Raw genomic sequence first — 18,626 nt, forward strand, 5'->3', positions numbered from 1 at the left:
CATAGTTCACAGTGTCCTACAAGGAACAGTGGCTTCTGGATCTACCTAAGTATTGAGGAGTCATATAAGGACTTGAAGCAAGGGAAAGACAAAATCTGATCTTTCTGTTTAAAAAAAAATCATTCTGGAGGTGCCTGGCTGACTCAGTCAGTAGAGCATGCGACTCTTGATCTCAGGGTTGTAAGTTCGAGCCCCATGTTGGGTGTAGAGATTACTTAAAAATAAAACCGTTTTTAAAACAATCATTCTGGAGGCCTGAGAAAGAAGGAAAGGGGAGGGAAAAAGAGGGGGGGTGGATTTCAGTTAGGAAGAAGGCTGTTGACAAAGTTCAAATTAAAACTGATGTCCTGGACTGAAAGCGGGGGCTATTGGGTTGGACAGGCAGACTAAGTCCAGCCTCCAGGAGGGAGACCTGCCAGATGATTCTCCAGGCTTTGCAGCAAGGGTGCCCAGGGAATTCACAGGAGCCAATTTGGTAGAGAAGATGATGTCAACAGCTCAATGTCACCTAGAGAGTCTTCAACTGAAGTAGATCTTTGTGTCACAGTGAAAATAGAAGGTAAGCAAAACTGGGGTGTGTGTGTGTGTGTGTGTGTGTGTGCATGTGCGCACATTCGTGCATGTATGTGAGCACTCATATACTACTATGGGACCAAACCTTTCCCCCATCATGGGACATCTACTTTCTCTAGTAATAGAAACAGATAAAAAAAATTTAAATGCTTCGAGTGAATAATATCTCACTTGATCTTCACAGCAGCCTTGAAACTGATACTATTATTTCCTTCACTTTAAGGATAAGGAAATGAAGACACAGAGAGGCTAAGTGACTTGTCCAAAATGAAATGGCTGGAAAAAGGCAAAGCCAAAACTCAAAGCCTGTTTTGCCAGAATCCAACCACCTGCAGCTTTCACCGCAGCACTTTGCTTTCTTCTCTTCCTCAGAGAAAAGGCTTTGAGCTGGCAAGCTTTGGGTCACTAAAACCTAGAGAAAGGAGCTCTTCCTTATCCTTCAAAGCCCTGGCTCAGTGTTTGCCTAAGCCTGTTTCCTGGGCCACGGACATCAGAATATTCTTGAAAGCTTGGAGGAATTGTAGATTCCTGGACCTGTCCCCAAAATTCTAATTCAGTAGGCTTGAGATAGGACCTCGGGTGGTTTTTATGCACATTGAAGATTTTGAGTGGGATGGACCCCATCCAACACCACCTCCTGCAAAAGCCCCCATGCCCACCCTGGCTCCTTCCAGAGCACCTTTCTCCTTCAGACTCCAACAGCGCCCTCCCTCCTACTCTTTCAACGAGGGATTTCGTTATGTTCATGTCTCACCTCCACTACAAATATGATCTAGTGTCCTTACTGGGCTACATCTTCTTACAAAGCACTGCCAGTGTCCCACTAAATCCCTTCTACACGGTGAGCATTCTGAGAGGGCGTCCTCCTTGTGATCCCTCTTTCTATCTGAACACACTTAGCATTTTACCATGGGCTCTTCCGTTCACAACGTCACTCTCTGGCTTCACCCAATCCTCGCTACAGTCTTGAAGGAGGTATATTGTCCCCCCACTGTACCCATGAGAAAAGAGACGGAGACCTTTTGACACTAGCCCAAGGTGGCCAAGCTAGAAAGCGGCAAGACTAGGAGTTGAACCTAGATCTTCCAGCTCCGAGCCCAGTTCTCTTGCCTCCACATCAACTTACATCTACTCTACTAGTGGTAGGAAAACAAACGGTGCTTCGCTATGCTGTTACAGGGTAGCAGGGAATAAATGAGACGATGCCTTAAAAGATCTGCCACGATGAGCACGCAGTAAACGGCGGGGAAAAGGTGAGGTCAGGGAAGGGTAGATGACTTTCCTCAAATCAAATACCAAGTCGCAGACCACAGACACAGCTTTAGGCTGGCATCAGACGCTCCTAATTGGGAGAAGAACTCCGCCTGGCCCGGAGTCTCTGCGAATCCCTCGGGTACCTCCACCGCCAGCCCACGCAGCCCGCGCGGTCCCCGGAAGCGCCACCGCGCGGGCAGCGGAGGAAGGGGCCAGCCTTTCAGAAAGAGCAAGGGGCGTGGTCACGCGGCGGGGCGGGGCGGGGCGGGGCGCAGGCGCGCGGGCGCAGGCAGATGACGTAGGCGCGTTGTCCGCCTCAGAGTTGACTGAAGGGAGCATGTGGGGCTGCGGCGCGCTGTTGGGGGCGCGAACCGGCTCGCGGCTTGGGCGTGAGGTCCTCGTCGCTCCCGGCCGCGGCTGGTCTGCCGCCGCCCCCTACTCTGCATCTGCCGAGCCCACCGGGGTCCGGGCGCTGGTCTATGAGCACCACGGGGACCCAGCCAAGGTCGTCGAGTAAGAGACGGCGCCGAAACGGGGCAAGGGGACCGGGGTTCCTGGAGGGGGTGAAGACGCGCTGTGGAGAGGGGGGCACGGAGAAAGGAGGGATCGGATCTGAGGAAGACGGCAGAGAATGACGGGACCCAGCCCGAAGCCCAGAGCGCGATGGGTAGCTCAGAAAGTCGGTGCGTCCAGGTAGTTGAAGGCCGGAGAGGCACAATTAGAACGGTGATAGTGGCTAACTTTATTTTTGAAGTGCAATTGACATACAATATTATTTTAGATTTGGGTGTACAACGTGATGATTCGATATTTGTATGTATTGCCAAATGATTGCCCAGTGAGTCACCTTAACATGTCACCTTACATAGAGACAGAATTTTTTTCCTTGCGATAAGAACTTTCTTTTATTTCTTTATTTGTTTCTTTATTTGTTTATTTAGAGAACTTTCTAGATCTACTCTCCTAGCAACTCTCAGACATGCAGTACAGTATCACTACCTGTGGCCAAGCTATAAAGCACATCCCCGTGACTTATTTTATAACAGGACGTTTGTACCTTTTGACCCCCTTCGCGCATTTGGCTCCTACACACACACACACACACACACACCCTAAGCACCAGTCTGTTCTCTGTATCTATGAGGTTGGTGTTTGTTTGTTTAGATTCCACATGGAAGTGGGATCATACAGTCATGGTCTTTCTCTGTCTTATTTCATTTAGCATAATGCCCTCAGCATCCAACCGTGGTGTGCAGCAAGATTCCATTCTTTTTTATGGCTAAATATTCCATTGTTTCATATAACTGATATGTGACATTATTATATAGCTGTTATCCCACTACTTTATATATATATACAGGCCATTATACATGTGTATATTACATTTTCTGTATTTATTCCGCAGTGACTTTTACTGATCGAGTATTATGTGTCAGTCACATAATGGTTGTGTCCAAACGGACGCTCTCATTTGACCGTCACTTTTGGGGTAGGTCCTTGATTGAGCTCCATTTTCCCGTGAGAAAACTGAGGTGTAAAAGAGGTAAAAATCACTTGACCAGGGTCACACAGCCAGTAAGTGGCAGAGTTGAAACTTAAACCCATTTCTTTCTGACTGGTTGACTTGAGTTCCTGGGCTCTATTATTTTTTTGGAGAGTATTTTCTGAATGCTTTATGTCCATTCTAATCTTCCACTTCCCAGAAAGTAGGTAGGAGACCATTTTCAGTTTATAGAAGGCAGGGGACTTGTCCAAACTGATATAGCTAATAAGGATAGGGATAGGAACCCATGGCTTATGACTCCTACCTCCTTTGATTAGAGGTCCTGTTTTGGAGCCTTGCAGACTCTAAGGTCAAATATAGACTCCACCTCTCAGTAGCTCTTTGATCTGAGACCCAGCCCCTCTGAGCTCTCATTACTTTCATGATTGTGTTCTCCTAAAATTTTGTTGGCTCTTCATCCATGATTTTTGCACAGCATGTTTTTATCACATGCTGATAAAAACAGCATGTGAATTGTCAGCCACTGTAACTATGCACATAAGTGACTATAACCACCAAGAAGGGCTAGTGGGGTCACTGTAGTGGAGCTAAGGAAAAAGCGCTGGTCTGGGAATCAGACCTGGAGTCAAACCCTTACCGCACCCTATGTGTTTGGCAGGTTAGTGAAGTTCCGTGAGCCTCAGTTTCCTCATCTTTAAAAGTGGAGACAGTACAAGTATAGCTAATAGTGTTAAATAGCTGAGATCAAGCCAAGGCTGTCCACCAAAAGCCCCTGCGTACTCTCCTAAGGTCCCTTGTTTACAACTCTCTGATTCCCAGCAAATGGTTTGATTGTTTCCCAAAGAATAGGCAAACGTGGAGTTATTATTAGGGTTAAAATACAAGCTAGAGTGCTCACTTCAGCAGCACATATGCTACAAATAGAATGATACAGAGAAGATTAGCATGGTCCTTGCTCACGGGTGACATGCAAATTCATGAAGCATTCCAAATTTTTACTTTAAAAAATTCAAGCCAGATGTTTTGACAACTGGAGGAGATAAGCCTCAGTTAAATTTAAGGTCATGCACTCAGCCCAGCCACATCCACTGTTAGAATACTGAGATGACACATCAGTCAGTAGTGCTCAACTTATGTGTTAATCGGACGTAATGATCACCATGTCAGGAAGACGTGTCTCTGGGGACTGTGCTGTAATGAGTTGGTAGAGCTCTGATGAACATTAGTTTTCCGGGGATGCACCCCAAACGGAGTGACATGCCTCTTTCACAGGCTTGTAACTTCTGTGTCTGGTACAGGAACTGCCACCAAACAAGTGCTCCAAAAATGTTAGTTAATTATGAATCTAATGTCTATAAGAAATGTATTTTTTGTTGTTTTTTTAATGTTTATTTTTGAGAGAAAGTGCATGCAAGAGTGAGCAGGGGAGGGGCCGAGGGGGTGGGGAGGGGGACGGGGGATCCGAAGCAGGCTCTGTGCTGACAGCAGAGAGCCTGACGCAGGGCTCAAACCCACAAGCTGGGAGATCATGAGCCGAGATGAAGTCAGACGCTTAACTGACCGAGCCACCCAGGCGCCCAAGAAGTGTATTTTTTAGAGTTCTCTGGTGATGAGGGTGGGACCCTTTGCAGAGGCCAGGGAGGGTTAGGGAGCTGAGTGCAGTTGCCTCCTGACTGATTCCTTCCGCTTGGGGTGCCAGAGAATCTGGAACAGACTGGTCTGGTAGCAGATGCCACTTAGGGAAAAAAGAGCTCTCTTGTCTCCCTGTGGAACCCTGATGATTTCCCAGAAGTTCAAGACCTGATAATTTGACAAAGCATTATGCAGCCTTCGCTTCGCACCTCGCCTCCCTGTGGCACATTGACTCCATATTCCCAGGCACCTGCCCTGAGGTATTCCGTGGGTCTAGGATGGCACTAAACATGTGTTATTTAAAGCTCCCCAAGTGATTCTGATACCGCAGCCAGGGCTGAGAACCATTGCCCTTGTGGATACAGACCATCAGGCATTAACTCTCCATCTGCCCCAGAAAAGTGGCTTTTCCCTTCTGACCCAGATTCAGGCAACTTGACTTGTTCGTGTATGGATGGAGGCCAGAGGCTGGGATTCTCTTCTTTGTAGTCATGTCCTTGGAGGTTTAAGGTAACCACACTGTCACAGAAAGAATCAGGTATCCTTTAAATATTCCGGTGACTGGGTGTGTGGGTCAGGTTACACCAGGGAGGGTCACGGAACCACCCAGAGTCTGAGCAGAGTGTTCCCCAAACTGTAGTTTGTGATGCTTGTGATGCTTGCACCGTGCGTGAGCCAGAGCTCTGGGAGCAGCAGGGAGGGAATGAGCAACAGTCTGCTTGGCTCTGAGGGGTCACAGAATTCCTCTGAATGAGACCGCCAGGGACCTCTGAATCTAAATGTCCTTTTCATTCCTGTTGGCCCCCAAACATTCCATCTGGTCTCTCTACTAAACCTTATTCCTCGGTCTCCTAGAGTTTTTTTCTCTTTCCCCCAAAACGGACTCCCCTAAATAAGCACTTGGTCCTCTCATTCAGATGATCAAATGATGTGAAGTAAGACCACAGGAGAAAATGACAAAGTTGGGAGAATTACAAACTCTAGGAATTTCAGAGGTCCCCCGTGGCCATGGCCCCTTGTGCAGAGCTCTGGATTCTCTATCGATAGTTACCGGAAATGCCAATGTTGTCTTTCATTTTGGTCCTCAAAGTCTGCCATTCTCCAGGTCTTACGGTGAAAACATCTTTCATTTACTGTGCACCTACTATGTGGCAGGTGTTAGGCCAAGTCCTCCACATACATGATGGAAGTACAAAATCACAAAAATCCAGTTTGGTCACGATTATCCCCATTTTACAGATAAGGGAACTGAGCTCAAGAAGCATAAAAGTCACATGCCCCACATCATACAACTAGGATGTCCCTTCTTTAAGAAGAGTCCCCGATATAGGACCTGAAAAAAAATAATGGCAGTCATCTCAAATGTTTTTTGAAAATGAGATAGCCTATAAAATTGGGGAAAAGATAGGTCAGAAGAGAAGGTGAAGTTATCCAGGTGACCCCAAGTCTCCACCCTTCATAGGAAGGGCAGCCCCAACCTAGGGAAGATGGTAGAGTGTTACTCTCTGTGTGCCCTCCTTTTGCATCCTGGTTGTTTGCAGCTTCCTCCCCAGCCTGCTGCCAGCACAAAATCAGTGCAGCTGTGAAGCCCTGGACAAACCCATTCTGTGTTAGACATATGGGCTTTGGGGGAGCAGGCAGTGAGGACCCAGGCTACATGGGTGGGGAGTTCTCAGGGTCGGACACTGTTTACTCTCAGATTTCTTTTTACAATTGATGTTCATGTGTACAACAAATCTCTATGCAGGTGACTTGGTTTTTAAGCCAGAATTAAACTACTTTGAAAAAAGAGTAGCTATTTTGGTTTGCCATTTTCTTGAGAATTGAGATTTTACCTGTTTGTCTCCTGGAGCCTTTTGTTGTGGTCATGAATGAAGGAGGGGGAAGTCGAACTCATTGCTGTAGTCAGTTAGCCAGGAGTTATTCTTCGAGGCCTGCTGCCTGTGAGGCAGGCCTGGGGATGCAGAGACGAATCATCTCTGTTCTTGGTCCTTAAGAAGCTCACGCTCTGGCCCAGGAAATGGGTGACCATAGCCCAGTGGGGCAAATGCCGGATCGGGTTATGTTTAGACTGCTGTGGACACCCAGAAGAGGGGTACCTAACCCCCTCAGGATAGTCAGAGAATGCTGTCTCGGAAGACACAAAGCTTAGGTTGAGTGCCCCAGAAGATCATGGGGGCAAAACTCAAGGAAGAGTGTAGAAATGTTCCATGCAGAGGACCCTGGATGCATAAAAGCCCAGAGGGAAGAGGAAACCTATTGTGTGTGACTGCCGATATTTATTGAGTGCCTGTAGTGCACTCAGTATGTGGTCCCTGAGGGAGGTGTCTGCTGCAGCAGACTCAGAGGGGACTAGCTTGAGATCACAGGACTCAGACCCACCCTGGATTCCACGTGTTGTCACACTCGCACATTACCTTCCCTCTGGACTTCACACTAGACTGGAACTGAGGGCCCCTGAGGGAGAGACCTGGCGGGCAGAGCTCTGAGGTACCGCACAGCAGACAGGAGTCCCCCTGTGTCCAGCGTGTGGGAGGAAAGCTGCCCCCCACCCCCCGTGCAACCCCAAGTTATCATGGTTGTCTGGCCCTCCCAGCAGCTGCTGCTGCAGGCCTCTCCCACTCTGGATGGGGTGGGAAGGATCCGCACTTTAGAGAAGGGAAGCAGAGATGCCATAAGGTTAATCTGTGGCTCAGGGTGTGTCATTGGGGACCCACCCGCAAGGGCACTGGCCTGACTTCTAGTCCCCACTCCGCCAATCATTCCAGGCTCCACATTCTTTTCAGTTACTCTTTGATAAAATAAAGGGGTTGACCAAGGGCAGCAGTGGCAGAGACGGCCCTGCATGCTGTCTCTTCCTCCCCCTGCATCTATTTCACAGCTCCGTTTTCTGTATCCCTCAGAGCCTATACACCGGTCTACCCCATTCTCCCCAAGCATCACTCCTTCCTGCCAAGACGAGGTGAGGCCGTAACCCCCTTCTCAGCATGATACTGCAGCCACAGAACTGGGTATGAGACCGAACCCTCTCTGTCCAGCTCTGACCACTCTGTGAAACTGGTAGACGTTGGACCGCCTGCTCACCGGGGGCTGCTCTAGCAGATTCCAGGGAGCAGTGCTGCGGCCAGAAATCGGGGGCCCTGGAGACAAAATTTCACCAAGGTCCCATTCGCTCTTGACCAGTATCAGCAGCAGCCCGCCAGGCAGGGGCAGCATGGTCATATCTGTTTCTGTCAGAGAGACCGAAGCAGCTGCAGACAGGGACCCGGTCCCCTGCTGTGGCCCAGTCTTGTTCTCTGGATCAGTAAGGTTCGTCCTCAGCAAACTCAGCAACAGATTCTGCAGCTCCCTTCAAGCAAGTTTGCTGATGTCAGCAGCTGTAGAATATTCTAAGGCTTACAAGCTTACTGGTAGTCTTGATTGAGAGAAAGCAGGGGACTGGGAAGGTAGAGAGAGGGTTTCTTTGCCAGCTCTGGGTAGAAACTTCCAGACGTTCCCTCTAAGTCTCTAATTCCTTTCTATTTAAAATGACTGTTCTGAAGTGCAAGTGGACCTAAATGGTGGGCGGGCAAGATGACTTTGAGGCAGGGAAGCCAGAAGAGGCACAGGGAGCAAGTGGGCATCATGGAGTGTATGAACTCGAGGTCTTAGAGGGTCATGGAGTGTATGAACTCAGCTCAGGAAAAGGAGCTTTCCCTGAGAGCCCAGGACTCTTACAGAACCCACCAATGGAGGCCACCAAGCACCCCTGCTGGGGGACGAGCCAAAGAACTTCATTCTTCCACAATTCCCAGTGTGCCTTGTTTATTAATTATTAATCAGATCTCTGGGCAATGTACCCAGCACATCAAGCATGTCACCAGATCACATGGGGATTGCAGACTGGAGAGAGCCACATAGGATGTAGGTAACCTTTATCCGGTGCTTCATTCTTGGCTCTCTGCGATGAGCAGATGAGAAAGTCTCTGTGGCCCGTGACAGTGTCTCCCTGCCTGTCTTCCTGCTCAAAAATGATATTGACCAGTTTGAGGTGACTGAGTGGGAGATGCAAGATAAGTGCAAATGGTTGCTAATTAAATGCGGAAGGCGGGAAAGATATCTTCGCAGGGCTGGCCAGTGCCTGCCTTACACAGCAAATCTGAGTGAGCCAACCCCCCAGAGGACTGGCCTCTTTTTCCCCCATCTCAAAAGGCTCTTTCTTTTGCCTGCTTTTGTCTCCCTTGCAGTTCATATGGCATCACAGGTGTACAGCCTGGGCCTCAAAGGAGCCATTGTGACCTTATCCAGTCTGGGAATCTGTCGCGTGAAGACAGTGGCATTCCCCCCGCCGCCCCGGGGTTGCATGGCACCATTACACTCACAGGGGAGGGCGGTGAGCACTCCTGGGGAAGTGACTTGACATCTAGCCAGACTGTGTTTGGGTGCCTCATTTGCACTCTACAACACGGCCACTGGGTCCTTTGGTGAGCTAAACAACAACAACAACAAGGAAGAAATCGCTATCATTACACCAGAGGTCCAACTCTGGAATTCAGACCTGGCCCCTGTTTTCCTCCCTGTCTCGGCAGAATGGTATCCTTGACGACGCTGGTAGAGCTGCGTGCAGGGACAGCGGTGTCTGTGGTGTTAATGGCATTCCACGGGGCAGGCCGGGGCTGGTCTCCCTGGTGAGAGGCAGCTGGACCAACACACCTCCCGCCGGGCGAGCAGCATGTGTCAGGGCCGCCGCCCCCCCTCCACCCACCTGTGTTCTCAGTGTCCACTTTCCATCCCCTAGACCCTCATCCCTGCCCCGCTCTCCTTCCCTCCCGCTTCTGTGGCCTCCAGCCAGCACAGAGCAGTGAGGTACCTAGAAGACAAAGAGAAGTGGGGGCCGGTTGTAGCCCAGTGCAGCGCTTCTCGAACTGCTGTGGGGGGGTGGGGGGGCAGGCATGTATTCTGTGTGCTATGAAAATAGTGTTCCCAGCCGAGTGAACTCCGGAAGCTCTGGATTACACAAAGTCACATGGGCTTTTCCCCTGGATAACTTCTCCCCGCCTCTGTGACTCTGGTGCACAATCTGAGTCCTATAAAGAGCATTTACTGGGCAGCGTTTCTCAAGCGTATTTTACACCCCAGGAATACTAACACTATCTCTCAGGATGGAAATCCCACACAGTGTAAAGGATGCCAGCTCAGTGTTCAGTAGTCTGAGCTTCAGAGTCAACCTTTAGGGCAATTTTTGCCACTTAGTAATAGTTTTACCTTAGACAAGTTCCTTCTCTGAGCTTCCATTTCCTGCTTGTAAATTGGGGAGATAACACCCTCCTGAGAGGTGTTTTGAGGGCTAAACAGCCTCCCGTATGTAAGATGCTAAGCACAATGCCCAGAGCTTAGTAAACAGTCAGCATTAGTTTCTTTGCATTGTTCATACAGATCACCCAGAGGAAGATGATCTACCCACCGGGACTGCCGGCTACATACAGCGGACTCCCAGCTCTGGGTGTCTAGCCAGGAGTGCCCTCTCCCCACACCACACTGCTTCAAGCTCCAAATATAACACCTTCCTCCCTGCTCCACACCACTCTCCCTTCCTCCCTGGATCAGTAGTCAGCTGTCCACGCCCAGGAGCCATCAAACACCAGTACCACTTCTTATTTAAGAGACTCTGGGTCATCAAATCCTCTCCATTCCCCTGGTGCCTGTCCAGACTGCACCTACTGCCTGGCCAACGATCCAGTCAGATTGTCTGCCATTCCTTTCTTCTGCAAGAAAGCCTGCCTTCCTCCCTCAGTCCACCCAGTAAGCTCCACTTCTCCTTCAAACCCAGGCTAACACACCACTTCTTCCAAAGCCCGGTTGCTAACCGTGCATTTCTTCCCTCCAGGCTCAGGCAGGGACCACAAGCCTGCCTCTGGGGTGCCTGCCTCTGGGGGTGCCTCTCACAGTGACTCCACGTGAGAGTCCCTGTGCTATCAAGCTCCCAGGCAGGAGATTTTTTTTTTTTTTTTTAATTTTACCTTTAAGCCCCTTGGCAACATTACCTGATATACTGAGTCTGATTGTCAGTAAATTATTGAGTTAAACTTACTTGCGTTTTCCAAAAAGTTGCTGTCTTCCTTTTAGTGATTCAGTGATTTTCTTCAGAGGGGTAGCCAGCTAATTGTTCCAGAGGCTTCCTTGGATATTCCTGCCACTGATAAGAGCTGCTATCTCTTCAGCATCTACTGTGTATCAGGGACTCTAGCAAATGCTTTGCTTACCTTAACCCGTTTACTCCTGTGAGCGAGGTTCTAGTGTTCTCCCCATTTCACAGATGAGTATTGTGAGTTTATCTAGCTGGTAAATGACCATGGCAGGATTCAAACCTAGGACTGCATATTCACTCCAAACCCGTGCTCTGCCCTTCATCTGTGAACTGAGATCCACCTGTGTTCCCATCTTGACCATGGTCATCTAGATTTTTAAGGTACGACTTACTGCAAACCTCATCTGTACTTTTCCTGTGAGGAAAAGAGCAGTGGGTTTTTGCTTACACCAAACTCTCTGATGGACAGTCTCCATTTTTTTTTTAAATGTTTTATTTATTTCTAGGAGAGAGAGAGAGACAGCGTGAGCAGGGGAGGGTCAGAGAGAGAGGGAGTCACAGACTGAAACAGGCTCCAGGCTCTGAGCTGGCAGTCAGCACAGAGCCCGACGCGGGGCTCGAACCCATGAACCGCGAGATCATGACCTAAGCGAAAGTCGGATGCTTAACTGACTAAGCCACCCAGGCGCCCCGGACAGTCTCCATTTTTATTTGTACCCATCCTTCAGGGTTCTTTTCCCAAATGGCCCAGAACCCGGAAGAGCAAGTATGAGCCTCAGTAGCTCAATCCCTGTGCCTTGAGCCTTCCCCTGATTCCTTAGAAATGGCCGGCACCTTTATGTCCCATTTTCTCAATAGGGAGGAGAGTCGCGTAACTTCATTAGGACGCATTCCTGAGCACTGCTTTGGTCCCGGGCACTGTGCTAAACACGGAGTTAAGACTCCCAGTTCTCTGCTGTCTGGGAGCTCACCGCCAAGTGGTGAGACAACACACACGCATGTTCTGGCTGTAACACTAGGGGGGTAGGTAAAAAAAAAAGCCCTGAACTGAGTCCGAAAGACCTGGATCCAAATCCAAAGTGGAATCTGCAACCACAAAATCAGAAAGTTCTGTCAGCTGACAGTTCTGTTCTGATTTGTGTTGTTTCACAACTCGTTTGAAGGGAAGACCTCATCCTGTGTGAATCTTTCATTTTTATCTTACATGTTCATATATATAAGTGTTTATTCATCCCACTTAGCCTGAATGTTCATGTATTTCGCCGCAGAAACAATGTGTCTGATCACAGAGTGCTGCCCCGGCCCCCACAGGGGGGTGTAGATAATAACACAGCTCTGAACTCTGACGTGCATACATCTCACCCCCAGAGTTTTGGGAAAGGAATGTGAACTTAGGCCTGTTGTGATCAATTGAAAGAAATGTATGAAAAGGCTTGATAAACTAAAAAGCAATAAACTCATGTAAGATGGTCTTAAAGCAATTACCCCTTCTGTGTAATGAAAACACTGAGTGTGTGGAGCAAGCAATTCTTTTTCAGGGCCAAGAAGAGTGTCAAAAGATGTCTTAAAGGGTGAATTGAATTTCTTGGTCCGTGGAGAAGCAGTGGAAAAGAAATTCTGGGCTGATGGAAGAGCATGTAAAACATGGTCAGAAAAAAATGTCTTTACGTAGCTTGAGTACATGGACTTTGTCAGCTTCCAGAAAAAATTCTGATTATCTGCAAAATGTATGAGAGGAGCAGTACAGATAATAGAGAGAGGCAGCCAGTCTGCAGTCCATTTGCTCGGGGCAGGGTTTTTCTTTAGAATGCAGACTTAGACATATGTTCATAGAGAAACATCACCGTCCGGCTGATGGCTCCCTGCTCTGCCTGCACCCCACTCTGCCTCCCCAGGCAGTTCCAGCAACGATCAGGCCTGCACCCCACTCCAGGCTGGCACTCCTCTTGCTGCTCTCTGCTGGGTCTGCTCAGCCCCTTAGCAGCTGGCATCAGACCGTCAGGTTCAAATCAGATCAACCACTTACTACTTTTGGTGGCCTTGAACAAGTTCTTTACTTCTTTTGTGCCTTTGTTCCTCAGCCATAAAATCAGAGTAACGGTAGAAACCTGGCATGGGAAGCACTTAGCAGAGTGCCTCACTGGTAAGCACTCAAACAGTAGTTATTATGATTATTATTAGTATAAGGACTTTCCCTCCTCCAGCTGTGTATAAATACATACATTCCTTAATAGGTACCTAAACAAAAAGAGCCCTTTCTTTTTTCTCTCTGCCTTGGTCATAACTCCTTCCTAGGTAACTGTTTTCTGTAGAGAGTGTTTCTAGTCCAGTTTTCTGCGGCTGTTTCGCAGTCATGGTGAGGCAGGGTCTGTCTTCCTTTGGTCATGATCTGGTACAGGGATTCCCAGATTGGGGCCCTTAGGTCCCCAGGGTCCTTGTAGGCAGTCAGGGGGGTTCCCAGACTATTTTCAGGATGCTCTTACAGAGCACAGTAAATCGGAGTGCCAACTTTGGAAGTAGGAAAGCCCTGCCGCCAGCCAGTTATCTCACCCTGTGTAAGCTTCATCATCTCTGGGAGCCTGCACTTCCTACTTGATAGCATGGGAATATTCATACTTTCCTCACGAGACAATTGTATCTCAGATCAGATCATGTATTTAAAGCCCTGAGCACAGGACCTGGTATATTACAAATACCCCATAAATTCCTGCCACCTTTATACTACTAATAATACAAGGCATTTCTTGAAAATCACACTTTTACCTCAAATGGAGCCTCAGGTATAATTAAAAGGTCAGATTGCTGCCAGAAGTGGGTAGAATTATGTCAGCCTAGTTCAGTGACGCTGTTGCCTAATGCTAAGAACCTCTGTGTGGCAGTTATATGTGCCTTTGGTAGCTAAAAATGAGAAAAACTACAAGTACATTTGGGTAGAGGAAGGGGTGCCTGGCTGGCTCAGTCGACTAAGTGTCTGTCTTGATTTTGGCTCAGGTCATGATCCCAGGTCTCGTGAGATCGAGCCCCATCAGGCTCCACATGCTGACAGCACAGAGTCTGCTTGGAATTCTCTCTCTCTCAAAATAAATAAACAACCAGAAAAGGTACATTTGGGCAGAGGAAAACATTGCGAACATGAAGTCATGGTGTGGAGAAAGAAAAGGAGCCTCTGGTAATTAAAAAGTTACAGAGACACACTGGTCTAGTACACTGATTAGTGCTTTATGGTTGGAAGGTCTCTCTATTTTTTTTTTTTAATTTGAGAGAGAGCACGCATGGGGGAAGGGCAGAGGGAGAGAGAGAATCTTGAGCAGGCTCCTTGCTCAGCCCCAGATGGTCTCCTTTTATAAAAAATAAACACAGTACATGGACATGGTCACCAGCCCTTTAGCACTTTTAACCCATTAACCAAAGTTCTAGTGCATAAAGACATTAGTCCCATGATGTCTAGGGCCCGCCGTGAACAGTGCTACCACATAGAAATGCCACCGGAAATGGGAGAGGCTCTTGGCAGTGATCAAGTCCGAACCACCACCACCACCACCCCCATTTTACAAATGGAGAAGCAGGTCTCGAACAGGGAAGAAACTTGCCTGTAGCGCCACGCTTCGCACCTGTGACTCAGCTCTCTGTCCAGCGTCCTTTCTGACCAGGATTCTCGCACAGAAGGGACATCACTCCAGCGGGTGAATCACAGTCACCCAGGGAGTTCTTTCTGAACTACAAAGGGCTTCTCTCTATTTCACCTGCTCTGTCACCAACAAAAATGTGTTAAAAAGAAAAGAAAAAGCGGAGGACAAATAAGCTAGCCCAGGGTGGCTCAGTTCTGGCTGTCTATAAGAACTGGNAACATTTAAAAAATTGAAAATCTAAAAAAAAAAAAGAACTACTTGGGGTGCCCCGTATCTTGAGATTCTGGTTCAGTAGGTCAGAGCTGGGGCCTGAGAATCTACATGATGCCTAAGCACACCAGGTGATTCTGAGAGGTTTTGGAGACTACAAGGCTAATCCAGACCTGCAGAAGGTTTCACTATTTTCTGCCCTAGAATGGGCAGTGGGATTGAGAGGGCCCTGGCGATTTTCCATTTGCAGCTAATGAGAGAGTTAACCCATAGCCTGCGCTAATTCCCTACAGCACCCTTCTCTCTTCTAACAGCCTTAATTCCTGGCCACACAATGGCAGCTCAAAAATGTGGCCGCCCTGACCTACTTTGAGGAGATGATTTGAGCCAAAGACGCCCTGTCTAGCCTGGGTGACATTAACATCTCTCTTTGGCTTTGTGCTTAGACTGAAGAAGCTGGAGCTGACTGCTATGGGCGGATCAGACGTCCATGTGAAGATGCTGGCGGCCCCTATCAATCCATCTGACATAAATATGATCCAAGGTAACCTTGGTTTCTGCGGCTTCTGTTAATTGGCTTTTTTGCTTAGCTGCCACCTCGATCCCGTTCTTCCTCAGGTGCGGGTGGGAAATTCCTGTGATTCTCAGCAGCTGTTCTCCAGATGTGTGGGCTGCAAGCCCTCTCTGGAATGTGAGGCTTTTCGAGAGTTACAGAGATGGCAGCAGGAAGAAACCAACCACTGTGAGGTGCCTGTGATATGCCGGCTCATTTCATACAGTGTCTAATCCCCGTGATAACCGTGAATGCTGAAAAGTATTATCCCCTTTACAGACCAAGAGGCGGAGGCTTAGAGAGGCCAGTTAGTTACACAGCAGGCCAAAGGCAGGGCCCAGATCAAGCTTCAGTCTAACTCTGAAGTTCATGGAGCGCCTGGGTGGCTCAGTTGGTTAAGCGTCCGACTTCAGCTCAGGTCATGAACTTAGGGTTCGTGGGTTTGAGCCCCGCATCGGGCTCTATGCTGACAGCTCAGAGCCTGGAGCCTGCTTCAGATTCTGTGTCTCCCTCTCTCTCTCTGACCTTCCCCTGCTCATGCTGTCTCTCTTTGTCTCTCAGAAATAAATAAAAAACATTTTTAAAAAATTATGAAGTTCATGCTCTTTCACTGCCCAAGCTTCACCAGGTGACCCTCTGTGCTCTTCCCCCCATAGGAAATTACGGCTTCCTTCCCAAGCTGCCTGCTGTTGGAGGGAACGAAGGTGTCGGACAGGTGGTAGCAGTGGGCAGCAGTGTGACTGGGGTGAAGCCAGGAGACTGGGTGATTCCAGCAAACCCCGGTTTGGGTGAGTTTCTCCGGGGCGTCTGCAGCCTTTTCAATGTTCCAGATTGGATTTCACCCACCCTGGAAGTGTTTCCTCATTGGCTCAGGGTAACTCAGCAGTGCGGGATTTATTATTGAGTCCATATACCCCCTGCCAGTAAGAATGGGAGCTGAACAAGGAGAGCAGAAAGTCAGTTTCATCTGCCCTGGAGGTGATGACCTGCTCTCTCGTCTCCTTTGGCCCGTTATTGATCAGAGCTGTGATTCTCTGAATCCCTACATCCCAAAATCCTTGCTGTAGGCTACAATGGGAAATCCAAATAAGACGGCCCCTGCCCTCCAGGAGGTTGAAATTTAATTGAAGAAATCTCCAAACTAGGAACCTCAATAAAGGGTGTGTTCCATATTACAAGTCTACAGGAAGCCGAGGACACCTCTGGCTCCTCTGTGTGTGCGTGTGAATGTGAGAGAGAGAGACAGTCTTAAGGAAGGATCAGGGCTTCACGGAGGAGGCTTCTTTGGAATGGACCTTTGATGGATGAATCATGTGAGGTGGAGATGAGCCAGAAATCACTGCATTTGGAGGAAACAACATGAGCAGACACAAGGGTCGGTTTGGGAAATAGAAATCCAGTGTAGCCTCGTGGAGGATTCGCACACAGGAAAAGTTTGCTTAAGGGATAAAGAAGGTCACACAGATAGTGGGGCCGCATGGGGGAAGTCCTGCAAAAGGCTAAGGAGTTAGGGTTTTCTTTGATGTATAGTGAGTCGTTGTGAGTTTTGTTTTTAGCACTTGACAGTTTTTGAGGCACAGACATTATATAGAGGATCCTGACAGCGACCAGTAGAGGGAAGCAGGGAAGACAATAACGACCTCATTCCACAAATAAGGAAATGAAGCTAAGGGGGCACCTGGGTGGCTCAGTCAGTTAAGCATCTGACTTTGGCTCAGGTCATGATCTTGTGGTTCGTGAGTTCGAGCCCCACATCAGGCTCTGTGCTGATAGCATGGAGCCCACTTCCGATCCTCTGTCTCTCCCTCGCCGCCCTCCCCTGCTTGTGTGTGTACTCTCTCTCCCCTCTCAAAAATAAATAAACATTAAAAAAAAAAGAGCAGGGGACACTGGGTGGCTCAGTCAATTAAGGATCCAACTTCGGCTCAGGTCATGATCTCATACCTTGTGAGTTTGAGCTCACGTCAGGCTCTACGCTGGCAGCTCAGAGCCTGCAGCCTGCTTTGGATTCTGCGTCTCCCTCTCTCTCTGCCCCTCCCCCCACTCACACACACTCGCTCTCTCTCCCTCCCTCTCTCTCTCAAAAATAAAAAGTTAAAAAAAAAAAAAAAAGAACAGAAGCTTGGGAAGAAGCCCTTACCCAGAGAGCAACCTGAAAGAAAACCCACCAAACTCTTATCTCCACTATGTTTCTGCTAAACTACAGTGTTAGGACCCTTTGAGTCATATAACTTACAGTCAACTCGAACTTGCTGCACAAAAAAATAAGTTAATTGATTTCTAGACATGCAAGAGAGGGAGAGCTTTCAAGATGGAAAGCTGGATTCAGGAGCTCAGTAATCTCAGAGCTCATTCTGTTTCCTCATTAGTTCTCAGATGGGTCTCCCCACACAGTGATACAGTAACATCCGCAAGTATTTATTGCCTACTCCCTTTGCACCAGGCCCAGTTCTAGGCACTCTGCGTATATGAACTCAGCTATTCCCACAACAGGAGGGAGGTATGAGATAAATATTCAGTATTACGCAACCTGCCCAAGATCACCCAGCCAGTACGCGGTGCAGCTGAGACTCAAACCAACCTTTCACAGATGGCCACCGGCATCCTGAGGTTCGCGTCAGCCTGGGAACAAACAAAGGAACGTGGCCTCCACGATGCATCCAGTGCAACCATATCCCTCTGCCATCAGGGCTCTGACCGACCCTGCTGGGTCCTTGCCCATCTCTGAACCCCTCCACACTCCGTAGTTTTACACCATCTAAACTGCAAGCTTCTTCGCAGCATAGCTGACTGGCCATAGGGCAATTTTGCTATAAAGGATAAAATTGTGAAAAAATAAAAAAAGGACATTTGCTAAAAAGGACACCATCAAACACAAAATGAGTAACGAAAAGACTACTGCAAAATACAGGATATTTCAGCTCATTCCATATGGGTCACATAGATTCATGTCAATACCACACAAATAACTGGTTTTATTTTGCAAATCTACAAAAGGTACCTTAAGCACTTGTCTTCAGTCTTTTGTTCCTAGGATCACAGTTTTTTGGTGCTTATTGATTGGTCTCCTTAATCAGTATTGCACTTTTTTTTTTTNAAAATACAGGATATTTCAGCTCATTCCATATGGGTCACATAGATTCATGTCAATACCACACAAATAACTGGTTTTATTTTGCAAATCTACAAAAGGTACCTTAAGCA

The 18,626-nt window shown here is 48.2% G+C and overlaps 1 protein-coding gene and 1 non-coding gene across 6 annotated transcripts in view; both read left to right on the forward strand.

The window, feature by feature from the left end:
• The first annotated feature begins 2,142 nt into the window (after positions 1–2,142).
• The window catches only part of MECR (mitochondrial trans-2-enoyl-CoA reductase), a 35,464-nt gene continuing 18,980 nt past the window's right edge, over positions 2,143–18,626 (forward strand). For 3 of the 5 annotated variants that reach the window (XR_013337987.1, XM_077775691.1, XM_077775692.1), the window contains exons 1-3: positions 2,143–2,340; positions 15,316–15,413; positions 16,079–16,210. Coding sequence is in view for 4 of the 5 variants with exons in the window: in XM_077775691.1 (XP_077631817.1) it covers positions 2,165–2,340; positions 15,316–15,413; positions 16,079–16,210 (406 nt within the window). In the remaining variant the exon portion in view is untranslated. Of the gene's footprint in view, positions 2,341–2,423; positions 2,521–15,315; positions 15,414–16,078; positions 16,211–18,626 lie in introns of those variants that run through there. The other 2 variants (XM_077775694.1, XM_077775693.1) reach the window with 2 other exon arrangements.
• LOC144241352 (U6 spliceosomal RNA) lies at positions 4,222–4,328 on the forward strand. Its single transcript, XR_013338043.1, has one exon. It is a non-coding gene; the product is annotated as a U6 spliceosomal RNA (small nuclear RNA).

This window comes from Crocuta crocuta, unplaced genomic scaffold (genome assembly GCF_008692635.1).
Source record: "Crocuta crocuta isolate KB4526 unplaced genomic scaffold, BGI_CrCroc_1.0 scaffold127, whole genome shotgun sequence".
NCBI classification, from domain to species: domain Eukaryota; kingdom Metazoa; phylum Chordata; class Mammalia; order Carnivora; family Hyaenidae; genus Crocuta; species Crocuta crocuta.